The sequence below is a fragment of the Trachurus japonicus genome, chromosome 11 (genome assembly GCF_045865225.1).
Source record: "Trachurus japonicus isolate A0001 chromosome 11, Traja_1.0".
In the NCBI taxonomy this organism is placed as follows: Eukaryota; Metazoa; Chordata; class Actinopteri; order Carangiformes; family Carangidae; genus Trachurus; species Trachurus japonicus.
This window is the reverse complement of record NC_140917.1, coordinates 9,753,698-9,767,275: the sequence shown is the minus strand read 5'-3', so window position 1 is coordinate 9,767,275 and position 13,578 is coordinate 9,753,698. Positions and strand designations below refer to the sequence as shown.

The 13,578-nt window shown below is 39.3% G+C and overlaps 1 protein-coding gene across 5 annotated transcripts in view; it reads right to left on the bottom strand.

Annotated features, from left to right (window-relative positions):
* The window catches only part of col14a1b (collagen, type XIV, alpha 1b), a 188,057-nt gene extending 183,441 nt beyond the window's left edge, over window positions 1-4,616 (bottom strand). For all 5 annotated transcript variants that reach the window (XM_085790906.1, XM_085790907.1, XM_085790909.1 and 2 more), the window contains exons 1-3: window positions 4,599-4,616; window positions 4,036-4,152; window positions 2,242-2,356 (exon numbers count right to left, since the gene is read on the bottom strand). In XM_085790906.1, coding sequence (XP_085647032.1) covers window positions 2,242-2,323 — 82 coding nt within the window. In that variant the 5' untranslated portion in view covers window positions 2,324-2,356; window positions 4,036-4,152; window positions 4,599-4,616. The remainder of the gene's footprint in view (window positions 1-2,241; window positions 2,357-4,035; window positions 4,153-4,598) is intronic.
* Between the last annotated feature and the right edge of the window lie 8,962 nt (window positions 4,617-13,578).

Below are 13,578 nucleotides of genomic sequence, written 5' to 3'. Positions count from 1 at the left end.
AAATCCTGTATAGTTCCTCTAAAGTTTGACATGACAATATCATAGGAAGCGGAGCTAGGTTTAGTTGGACAGAACAAGCATCCGATGACGTAAAATTTTTGTGACCAAATGGTGAATCAAATAATTAAGGAGATGATCGTCGCATTTATCAGTAAGTATCTGTAAGTATCTCAGTAAATATCTGTTAGTTCCAGCCTTTCCATGGTTAAGATAAAAAACATGGGGGTGGGTCAAAGAGCCACAGTGCTCCAGCCAAGTATCCACAACAGGTTATCCAGGTGCTTTCAGACACCGAGTGTGATCACTGTGGTGGAGAGGCAATGGAAAGAAGAGAGGGTGACTCATACTCTTGTCTGTGCCTAAAGCTATTTGTACACACTATGGAGAACAATATAGCGTTGAATTTTAAAATAGCACTTAATGGGAGCATGTGCATGTAGTAAAATGTGGTATGTGAGATGTATAATAAGAGAGTGGGTCTGAACCGACACCTCCAATATCACAGTTGTAGCAGAGCTGCGCCCTGCTGCCGGCCACAGCAATATGTCCTCCGTGTCTGAAAGAAATTCATAGTATGGTCGTCTCTAGGTTAGCTATGTAATTTGCATGCATGGATTTCCAAAACTACTCATGTGCTATTATGGTATGGCAAAGTATCAGCTGTGTAGTGACTTTATGGTAATGGACCAATGTCAGCAGACTTTGGTTTTGCACCACAGCACCGAGCAGGTTTAGTCCTGTTTCAGGTTCAACGGTGCCAACAAACCTTTGAAAGCTGGCTGAAGCAGAGTGTGTTTGGGTGCAGCATAAGTGCCCAACTGACTAAAGGCAAAACATTAATCTTTCAGTGTGTTCATTTTTTTCCCCATTCGCGAAGGAACACCCAACACATTAAGATTGAGAACAGATACAAAACCTTATCTTAGATTCGTGGTCAGGTCTTTGGTGCGAAAGGGGAAAAACTCACTCAGCACAGCTAATTTAAGACACATCATGAATATCAAACCATCGTTTGCATTCCTGGAGAGAATATTCCCTTTGGTAAAAAATGAACACCCGAGATTGTTAAGGTTGATAATTGTGTTAGGAGACTAAGTTCTCTCTGTAAATGAGTTAACAGATGAAAATATCTGTTAATTGTTGAATAAGATAAATGGGTTAAACAGAGTGAGAAGACAATGTTAATACATGGTTTGAAAACATGATTACAATAGGAGAGTTTACTGTCCTACAGACAGTGAGGAGCTACGGTGAAACACAACATTGCTGTTGAGTTAACACATGATTGTGAGCAAAACCTGTTTTTGTTGATCAAAAACTGTTTTACTAATGTTTTACAAAAACTGTTTTTGTTGATCAAAAACTGTTTTACGCAAAGTTAGAAAACTGATAGTAAGACTGGGGACAAGTGGAGATTTCACATCTGTAGCGTTAGAAACAACTCTGTCACTGGGATGCCCTTTGAACATTCCCTCAAATACATAAATAAATAGGATAAACACGTGTGGATTAATTAAAATGACATAATATTCCACACACACAGAGCAAAACACGAGTTCTCATTATGATTTTGGCATCAAGGCTTTTCCCTTTGAGACACACACATGTGGGTAAATGCACAAAACAGGAGATAAATTAAATAAAAACAAACAAAAAAATCAAATCCAAACTCAGTTTCTTTGGAGCAAAGCTGCACATCAAAATTGCAACAGGGAAAATCTGAATTTAACCTGCTGGATTAAAGGATGAACAAATGATGCCTGCATCTCCACATTGGGGACCACACTGGGGTTTACCAAGCCAGCAATTAACTTATAATTTTCATTATAATACTCAGAGCAGACAAATGTTGAATGATTTCTGGGCACATGGCTCCATCATGGAAGCAACCAAATATTTTTTTCAAGTAAATGAGGAAACTTGGCCGTTCAAAGCCTCGCTTGGCCGTGGTATGGAACGATCTGGCTGGCACCATGTGACACCAAAATGGAAAGGCCCCAGGAAACCCTGCTTAGCACATAATGGGAAGCCCTTGGAAGTCCATGTTTGTCTTTGTAGAAAGCCTTGTTTGGCACTTAAAGCAGAGGGCTAGGTTTAAGAAAACTACTAACAAAAAGCTGTGTTCCTGGTTGTCACCATGGAAATAATCGTGTGGTCTAGTGCAGTTGTGTGGTAAAAAAAAAAAAAAAAAAACCCTGGTGGCCCTTGAGTGGACAGCAGGCTGGCAGTGGAGGTACTTACCTTGGCCCCGCGCTGGCTGAGGAAACAGAGAGATGAGAACGAAGCCCAGCAGGCAGAGGCTCTGTCTGGCTGTAAACTGCATCCTGATAGCAGCAGACAGGAGGACACGACACACCTGTGCAGGGAGACGAGGGGTTGAGGAGAGGACGGATACAGCAAGCAGGAGGACCAGGGAGAGACGAGTTGAAAAAATGGTGAGTGGTAAAGAAATAGGTGAGAGGATGGAGGAGAATGGCAGGTGAGGGAGCAGGGAGGGGGTTAGAGGGGGGGTGGAGATAAGCAGGGATGTGAGAGAGTACAGAGGAGGTAGGGAGGGGAAGACAAGACAGAAGCAGCAAAAAAAAAGAGGAATGAGGTAGAGGGAGTGAAACGCACGAGGAAGGGGGAGTGGGAGAGGGAGAGGAGCAGGGATGACAAGGAGGAAGAGGTGGAGGAGGGAGAAGAGAGGGTGTTTAAAAAAGTGGGAGGGACGACTTAATTTAACCATATGGCATTTTATAAACATGCTGTCCTTGATTATGTTTCAGAACTAAGGCTATTAGATCATTGGTTATTCTTTAATCATAGGCACACATACCGTTTCTTGTACATGTTTTGACTAAAAACTTGACGAGCATATATGAATAAACCTACTGAGTGACCAACCCTCGTCCTAACAAGTCATTTCTAAACTGAAATCCCATTGAATGAAGCTACCAAATCAATGTTTCTTTTAATACTTCTGTAAGTCCCTTTGTGTGCAGGATTAAATGCACTATTATAATGACACACAATTTCTTCACATATTAGGGTTGGGGATCAATATAAAGCATTTAAAATATCGCCTGTGAATACATCAGTTGGTGAATATCGACTTTTACCATTTAGGTAAAAACCCTGTGGTCTCTCTAGCTGCAACAAAGACATTACTCTCTACAGGGGGGCTGAAGATGTAGCAGGTATTACACAGCTGTCAAGACACTGAACAATAATAAAGACTGCAGGTTGCGGATATTTTGAAAAATACTTCAAACAGCTGCACGATCATTAAAGTATCAGCACCTTTACAGTATGTCTAAAAAAAACATATCTCTACCTGCAAGCCTTTAGAAAAGTAAGATTATTATTTTTCTTCATATTTTTTTCATGACTTACTATTACAGCTTGTATTGCACATTTTAATATCAAAACAACGATGCCAGTGGCAATAAAAACAGAGCATGATAATAATACAGGACTGTAATATATCACTTTAATATCTATGAAAATATCCCCTCAGGGACTTGCAGCGTGACTGTAGTTCACTGTATGGGACACTGCAACACCTGGATGTTTTATGACCAAATCGTATAATGAACTTTAAGACCACGACCTTCTATATAATTTAGACTCCTGATATGATACTCTTGCAAGCTGTTAACTCGGATTATGGCATCACAAAATGTCATTTACAGGTAATACCTTTGCATCTAATAGATCAATCACTCACAGATCATATAAATACAGTATAAGCATCTGATGCTGCCCGCTCAATTAAAACACATCAGCCACTCGGAGAAAAAATGAATAAGATTGCACATGTTTCCTTACAAACTTTTTTGTTTACAATAAATAAACGAAGCCGAAGTTCTCCTTAATTGAAATGAGCACAGGTGAGATCTGCACGTAGCGCCATCAGCAGCACCTACCTAACCAACACGCGGGTCGGTGTGTAACGTGGAGAGGAAAAGATCCGCGGATCCTTAAATGGGAAAATAAAACTGATATTTGCCAGATGAGTGCAGTGTGTGAATAATAAAAAAGGAGCAGCTTTACCTTCTCAGATCATATGTTTCCGGGCTCCGCAGCTCTCCTCCGGACAGCTGAATGAGCAGCACACTAGTCCTCACAGCGTCTCTGATCCACTCACTGTTCACCAACTCTCCGCTCCCTCTGTCGAGCAGGAGACGGGTTACACCAACACACACTGATCGGCCTACCAGAGACTACCGGTCAAAAAATTTCAAAATAAAATCACACACTACAACATTTTTAGTGAATTCACAACGACTACCCCGCCTCTAAACCAGTAATAATGACATTCAACAATGATTTCATAAGAAAAAATATTTCCTTCTCCTGCTCTTAATCCAAGCTCTTTGAATCTTTTAATGCTTTTATTCTGAATGAACAATTCACCGTGACAGTACACATCATTTTATAAACTACCATATTATATAATTATGACAGTAATCATAGCAGTGGCAACATACCAGTCTGAAGCACAGTTCAACTGTAATTTTTACACTTTGACTTTGAGGTTGAAGGCACTTTCAATGTCATTAACGTTTGATTCGCTTCAGCCGACCCCATCATACCTGTAGGCTAACTTAACTTACCTGTCAGGTGACATGTTGGGTAGTGCTGTTTCTATTTCAGTCCTTCAGTCAAACTCTGAGAAATTACATGAACATTAAACCAACACAACGAAACGTATCAAATTCATTCACTACGAACATTTCTTCATGGTCGAGAAAATATTTTTGCTAACGTTAGCTGACGAAACGTTAACTTACTGTTAGCTATTAGCTAACATTACCTTCAACTTGTTAAGCTAGCTGTCGATATTTATTATTAAACCAGCCTAAAGTAGCTAGCTAGAGTAAAGTTAATTGGAAAAAACCGAATAAATAAAAGGCTCTCTCACCTTAAAACGCCATAAATGTCTTCAATGTTGAAAGAAACATGAAATTAAAAACAGTAGTTTCACAGTTGGAAAAAACGCTCTGGGAAACGGACAAGCGGTTTTTTTTTTCCGGTTGTTTTTTGTTAGCCCCGCCCACTTCAGGTTACTCAACCAATCAGATTCATCTTATTATTTAAGGGCACCATTATTTCTTATTTGTGACATAAAAACAGATATGGTGCCATATAACGTTGTGGTTGTCACCTGTATTTAAAGCAGAAGTAAGTGGTCCGGTCGTTTTCGCTAATGCTGCGTTCCAGGCAGGCTTTTGAAATCGTAAACTACAGCTTCAAGTCACAACTTACGACTTTGTAGCGTTTCAGGCAACCCACTCGTGTTTTTCCGACCTGTTTTACCGGTGAAAGTCACTATAACGGCCACTCGTAACTTCCGACCGGTGAACTCGTACCAGATCGAACTGGTACCACTTCACGGTCGGAAAAATACGAGTTTCCTTGAACGCACCATAACAGTCCTCGTCCCTACGTCGCCACATTCACGGCGTCCCTTGGCTGCACACACAGCCCTGCATGCCGTTCTCTCTCCTCATTGGATAAAAACTGTAGGATACGATAAATGTTTTCTCTTCGGCTCAGAGCAGAGCAGAGTGACTGACAGACCGGTGTTTCAGACCAAACACTCTATGTAAGTGATTGCTGTCGGAAGATATAACTATTTAAGACTTATATTAACACAAATATATCACTTGCTTCTGCTTTAAGTCATTTTCTGGATATATTGTCATACTTTAAATATCCATTTGAAAATTTGTATTTGTGCACAAATTATAAATGTCTACATGATGACTTATTATGTTTCCTTATTAATTTTAAACACTTAGGCCTATATCTTCGCATTCTTGTGAAGTTTGCCACTGACTGCATAAAATATTATGCATATAACTAGGCTACATGGACATACTAACAGACTTTAAGATGGACTAGCCTAATGAAACTGTTCCATTGGTTTCAGATATATTTATTTAAATATAGATACCGTAAGCCATAGAAATTCAATTTATGCAGGGGAGGCAGAGAGAAAAATAAATATGTACATAACATAACAAACAGGTGCTATGTAGAAAAGATTGAGTAGGCTATACTGTAGGTAAAATGTCTCACACAGGAGAGTTACTGTTAGACTGTTGCATTACAAGTGTGGGAACAACAGGGGGAAAATGCCCAGTGTGCTTGAAGGAGGTGATAATTGTTCCTGTTAGGAAACCTGGGGGACTAGTAAAATAGAAAAATACAGGCCAGTTATCTCCACATCATACAATCGCAAATCAGTGGAACGGATGGTAAAGCAAAGTTTGGTATAAAGATGCATAAGTGCAACAATAGGTGTTTTCCACAATGATAGCTATTTGTAAGTGGGCCAATTGTTATCAGAATATCATTGTTTGAAGATGATAGGCTACTCATGGTTAAAAATACTAAGAGAGCCATGACCTCTGGCAAGACCAATGTCAAACAACCTACGCCAGAGTTTAGAGAATTAAAAAAAAAAAAAAAAAAATCCAAATTCTTGCCAAATTTTATGGATCTGCTAGCCTGACAAGCCAGACTATATCATTAAAATGTATCCAACTACGGAGCAAATATATTTGCTGCTGCTAGGGTGCATCTAGATTTCTAGCTATGGATCTGCACCAAAATTGAATGGATTTCTATTCATTTTCTTCTTTTTCTTTTTACATCAACTGTAACCCTTTGGTTGTTTGCTGATCTGATAGATCTGAGTCACAACTTGAGTGTTTACTCTAGAGAGCTGTACGCAATACTGGCTGCTTTAGACTGGGGTGAAGAAGGGGAATCAAGTGAGATACATGTAGTGACGCAGTTTTTGCTTTTATACATTTTCACTTAGGCACAGACAAAGGTCACTGAGGTCTTATATACAGTATATACTATATGAAACAATGCTCAGTGATTGACTGAATCGCAAGTCACATGCACCGAAGGCACCGGGAAACATCCTGAAATTGGAAAGCAGAAAAGCTGTCCAAACATGCAGTAAATAAAAGAGATGTTAAAGTCAACATCAGCGTGTCAAAAGAAAGTTTAAGCAACAGAGCTGGGATCATGACACCAAAGGAAGACGTTTAAGCTGCCTTCAAAACGTGGAGGAGGTGAGGAGGAGGAGGAAGAGGACTGATAAAAGAGCAAGTTACAAAGGGAAGAATAAGAATTGGACAATGTAACAGTTCTTTTCATCATAAGGAAAACAACTTCCCACAGGACATTGTTAGCTGTGTTAGTCACTGTTTACTGACATATCGTCTCAACCAGAAGTTATGTAGAGAAAAGGCCAGAAATGATCACACAGTGTGGAGGAAGTAGGGACACAGCTGGTTTTTTGTTTGTTTGCTTGCTTGCTGCTCACTTGTTTCACTACTACACAACTACTTGGTCCAAAACCAGTAGATGGCAGTAATGTGACATTAAGGATGTAGTTTTGCATAATTAAATGCTATTTATTCATTTATTTATGTTGAAAAAAAAAGTTACCGTACAATACAATAATACAATACAATAAAACTTTATTGTCCACCATCGTGGAAAATTGTCTTCGGCTCACCGTAAAAGAGATACATATTTCATTAAAAACACAGTTAAATAAGGAAACAGTTAAGACACAATCATACAATAAATAAATAGAAAGAGAAGAAAAAAGGAAAAGAAAAAAGAAAGAAAAGAAATTAAGAGCAGTTCATTGCTAGTGCCATTTAGTATACATTGAGAAGGTGGACAGCATTTGCGATGAATGATTTTCTAAATGCTGCCTTGGCCAGTGGGACTCTTTAACGTCTCCTGGACTTGAGGAGCTCAAATTGGTTGGTAAGAGGGTGGAAGTTGTCCATTGAGATTTTTCTGGCCTTCCTCTTTGTCCTTTCTGTGTAAATTTCTGTTAGTGGCTTTTGGGGTCGTCCCACTATTTTACTAGCTCTTGTTGCTCTTGTTGCCATTTGCGATGTCAGGTATAAAGCAGCAGGATCTAAAGAAGATGAAGACAAAGAAAAGCACCAGCAAAAGTATTGATTTTAAAGTATTAACACATTAAGCTCAAGAGATAACACATCAAAATGAAAACCATGCACCAGCATCCTTTTCATCACCCGCACAATAAGCAGAGTGCCTGGATCGTCTGCTGCTTTACATCCAAACCATGATTGACCACCACCACCACCACCACATCACTGAGAGACTATAGAAGATCACAGAAGCCTCAGCACTTTCTTCCATGGACGACAGCCCATGTAAATATTTGTGGATTCATGGTAAATGTCAGGCACAATCCACCACCCGACATGAACTAATATACTAGAAATTGACAATGCAGCCTCTGCACTGTTTGTTTTTGGTTTTTCAAAGTAAATTATTTGCTAATCAATATCAATAAGATTTCCTCCCTTTTAAAAAAAAATCTTTATCATTATATCAAGAAATCATCCGTTCAAACCAGAGAGAAATCTGTACATACGAAATAACCTCAAGACAGACACCTGAATACTTTTACAACTTATAAACTTTACAGCTTTTTTCCACTGTAGTTTTACAACTTGAAGGCAAATAATTCTGGAGGCTCACTGTAAACTCAGCTTTTGTTCATCAACGCCTTTAATTGCCTCTGGGATGTTATCAAACCAAGCCCTTAAATTTGAATGTTGCATTTGTATTTCCCTCTTTTTAAAGCTATGAAACAAATGCTCTAAAGTCTGACCTTGCATTAATTCAGAAGAACAGATTTGTATTTTAATTTGAAGGCAGCGCTGCCTCACTTCCCATCCTGCTGTTGCTGTCTCTGTCCAGCTTCACACAGGTCCCCTCTCCTCTCAGTTGAGACTTGCTGTGGACTGATGGGTGTTTCCCGCTTCATTCACCATCTACCCCTGCAGCTATTCATTCCTTCTTCCTCTTTAACGTGAGGCGCGGCAGCCGAGCAGAGAAAAAAAAAAAAGAAATGCTTCAGTGCTGCAGACAGGTTGAGCGGCTGCAGGGACAAAGTGGGTGTTTTCTGTGACCCCCCTGGCTGTACGCTGTACGACTCCCCAGGGCTCCAGTTAATGTGCCTATTACTGTTCTGGGCAGGTGGCTGAAGGTAAAAAAAACTAAAAGTGAGAATTATGGAAGAAGAATGGAAACACTTGTTGTTTGAATTATGACTCGCTCAAGTTCATTGGAGGGCAAGACAGGAAAATAGTAGAGGGGGGAAAAACACAACACCAGAGAACTGCAAAGACAGGATAGGACCTTGAAATCCTTAAGATGTTCTAGTAACACAGTAACATCCACACAGAGCTGCAGCCTTGGGTATGCAGGTGTCCTCTCTGCCTGTGAGATAGCACAAGGCCTTGAATGAATAATGGGCTTGTGTCTACTCAAGGTGAAGTATTCAGCTCCTCCAGACCTCAGTTATTGTGGGCTTGCTTGCTGACCATGTACCAGTAGAATCAGAGGTCCCCGAAGTCTCCTGCATTTGCATAAGCATGAATATTGAACAGTAAAATTCTTTGTGTTGTCTTCAGACTTTAGGTTTAATGGCTCGAAAACTGCAGCATGAATAAATAGTCTGTCATCTTTTCAACAGAAAAATAACCTGTTTATGTTTTTGTACAGGGTAATGTTCCTTAAATCCAGACAGACACATTATAAAGCTACAATATTTCACATTTTTGCTGTGTTTTTATTTGAAGCGTTGGCCTATACGAAGATATGTTGGTGGTTTCAAGAACTAAAGACCATCCTATTGTAGTTTTACATCCCCACTGGTAATAATAGTTCAATGAGCCAATCAGAAGAGAGGAGGCTTTGAGTCTCTTTTCTCATTGGCTGGCTGTTTTCTGAGTGATTGCATGAAAATACATCAGATTTTTGGTAAAACAAAACCCAGAGAACCCAAATCCAGCAAGTTTAAGGGGTTGGTCCAGGTGGGCGGGTTACTATAGGTTACTGAATACAGGCTGGGTGCATTTCTCTGTGGACTGAGGAGCCTTATTAAACTTTGGTTAAATTCAGATATCAATATACAGTAGCATGAAACTCTGTTGGATTTGATGGTCCAAACAAATACTGTATACATTTTTAATTTGATTTTTGACAAAGATAATGTCTCTCTGTGAACACTTATGATTCGAGCCTCTGCACTAAAAAAACAGCACTTTGCTGCAGCTATTATGGGCTGTTGTTGAAGTTATGACTCATCTCATATTCTCTGCTTGCAAAATAGATTTTGAAAATAGAAGATTAACTGTGCTTTTGGAAATATTGACTAATTTCTCTTCCCAACATTTTGTTTCTGACGGTGAACACAGTGTTCTCTTCTGAACATAAACAAAGCGTCTCCTCTCATATTGATGAACCTGAGCGCCGAGGCTTTATTATCTGATGAGTTTCTGATCCACTAACTGAAAATGGGAGGCTGTGGGTGGCCGCAAATGAACTGACTGAACCGGGAGACTCAAGTGAACCTCAAAATCTATTTCTGTTCCCGCTGAAAACTGAACGTGACCTTGTTCACCTGCAGAGAATCACAGGTACGGTCGCACCGCATGCATGCATTCCTACAGAATGGAAAATAACAAAAGATGACACGCCCACAGAGAAAAGCAGAATGAAAACACTGATATGACACAGTCAAGATCCATCCATCTCTCTGTGTTTGTTAATAATAGATGGTGCAGCCAAGGCCACATTGCAATTGAAATTCTTCAGCAAAAACTTTGTAAAAATCCTATTGAATAATAATGAATAATGTTTTGTTCAACATGGTTTTCCCACATGAAAAGCAAAAAAAAGCACATCTATTCTTACTTCCTCATTGGAAAATCTGGATCAAGTTTTGTGCATGAACTTGAATTTCTCATGCAGATTTATTTTTGCATTTTTACAAAGGCTGATTTACGACAACAAAGACTGGAAAAATTTGTGAACATCACGTTACAAGCTCAAAAAATTATTTTGACCCTAATTTCAGTGAAGCAGTTCATGATGTAAGCCCATTTGAAACAGTGTCTCATGTCACTCTCAATAATCCTCATGAAACACTTCAGTGTAAAATTGCCTCTGGGCAATATTAAAAATCCAGCCTCCACTTCTGCTTCTCTGTAGCCCTGTTATTATGGGTACATTGGTGAAACAAACACATAAAACACATACACACGCACATATGCAGAAGCTGTTCCCTTGTTTGACCAATAGGAGGCAGTATGTGAGAAGCGATGTCAATTGGAACAAGTGTGGAAAAACTCACTGTAGACAAGACACAGAGTTCAACATGTCAATAATACAAGTCCTGTCTTGAACATCATTCGAGCTCAAACTTGATTCTTAGTGTAATTTTACACCTTTTCTTATGTGTATGTGAAGGTTGGCTGATCCTCACCGCTGCTCTCTTAACACTGTGACATAAGACCCAAGGTAAATTAAATTACATTCTTGAATACATGCATATCAAACAAGAAATATCACCTCTACAGCTGCTGTTAATGTCTAAACATCAGATTAAATCCTGTGCTTGGCAGGAAAGTGTAAAGTCTGAGCCAGTTCTTCTACAGAAACCAAACCGGAAGCCGCCCAGTTGCCTACAACCGCAGCGTTTCTCGGGGGAGAGGTGTTTTTCTGGGCTCTTGCTTCTCCACATCAGATTTTTTCCCCCGCTGGCCTTTGGGATTCAACACACTCACCGCAGCAACTGCTTGTTTACATTTCATCTACCGAGCCGTCGGCCGCAATCACAGGCCGGCCAGTTGATTTTGACGTTGTTGTCACAGTGACCAAAAATCATTCCTGAGACACAGTTATCCAGCTCTAACCACAGAGCCTTGTCACATGTCAACACCACTGTAATGACTGACAGTGGGCTGGTGATTAAAAATTTTGAAATTCAAATTTCTTCTCATTTGCCATTTTTACGGAAATCTCTGACCACACAGTCGTCCTCTCTGGATAACAAGAGTCAAGGCCAATCGGCTGAGGAACCATCACAGTCTCCACTCAGTCCGCACTGATTTCCATGTCGATCATGTCTCAGCCATGTCAAGGCTTAAAAATCCCACTATAACCTTCCTCTGTCCTTCTATTTGCATATTTTCCTGATTATGACAGTGAATTTAATAAGTGAAATCAATAATGGATCACAGCTTCGACCTTCCCAGCGTGCACCGGAGGAATCCTGATAGTTTCCACTAGATTAAAAAACATTAGAAATTATCATAATTCATTAGGTCCATCACACTGTCATGGTTTACCGTGGGTTTCAGTACTTCAGCACTCTAATTTCATTACAAGCTTTCATTACAGGCTGATTTTTTTTCTTCTTTCAGTCTTTGCTTATAGTTTTCATTCAAAAATATTAGCAACGCTGTTTGTTATGCATGGTTTTTGTTAAGGGTTAGGTTTACGATGGCCCATTCACAGAACCATTGGAAGTTCTGAATTTTTTTCAGACAGAGTGAAAGCCTCACTATGGACGATCTAGTTAGAATTCAAATATTCAGTTCATTTTGCACTGATAAGCAATTAAATATGAATATTATTTTAGGTAGCCTACTAGCAGCCTTCAAAGACTATTCATAGACTATTTATATAGTCCACACATATTTTATTCTATCTTTTTATTTTTATCTATTCATTTATTCTTATTTTATTTTTATTCTATTTACCTATTTTATCTTAGTTTTTATCCACACTCTAGTGTTTTTCCTACTGCAAAGTTCAAAATTTCAAGTGTAAGATGACGTTTCCTCCTTATTTTTAACTCCTCAATGTTACATTTTGGGTGTGTGATTGTGTGTGCGTATGTCTGTGTGTAAATGTCCTCTCTGTTTTTTTGTTTTGTTTTGTTTTATTATGTATTTGATGTATTTGAGCTGTTTTACATAATGCTCTACAAATAAAGTTAGATTGATTGGATTGATTGATTCAACGTCCATTCCTTCAAATATTCCTTAAAGGTTGAATATGAAGAATTACTAGAATACCACCATCTATTGATCAAGATAGGCAACAGAAACAGAAAAATAATTCATGCAGTCGGTTGCTAAGTGTAACACACCATTGCTAAAAGAAAGGCTTCATTGAAAACAAAAGCACACGACCGGGAGGAGGCTTAGGAAGACAGCGGAGAAATGAGCCCCAATGGCGGCTACTGGGAGGTAAACAGGAAGTCATTATCAAACCCGTCAAAATGTACAAGCTACGAAGGTTTCTACTCGTCTTTAATGCTTTCCATCACCATTTGAGATAACCTGTGCTGGTCTGTGTATTTATCTATTGTGTGTGATGGTTAATGATGTTTTCCATTGGAGGCTTTTAAGTTCTCTCTCTTGTCCAATAGTTTGTGATGATGATTTCTAATGGGTCTACAAATCAAGAATTCACCTCAGGGGTCTCAACAAACTGTTAAATACTTCAACACACTTTGTCCTTAGACCCGTCAGAATGTGAGATGTTATGGTTTCTAATGGTTTCAAATGGTTGTGTAAGACTTAATGGCGACTTCCTCTGCATCAGATGTCTTGTGTATACTAACAACAGTCTTCTAGACAGCTGCTTAGGTCCTATTTTTGTTTGGTTTCTGCACAGGTCTAAAAATAAACATTGTTTCATCCAGCGAAAGCTAAAATCAACTTC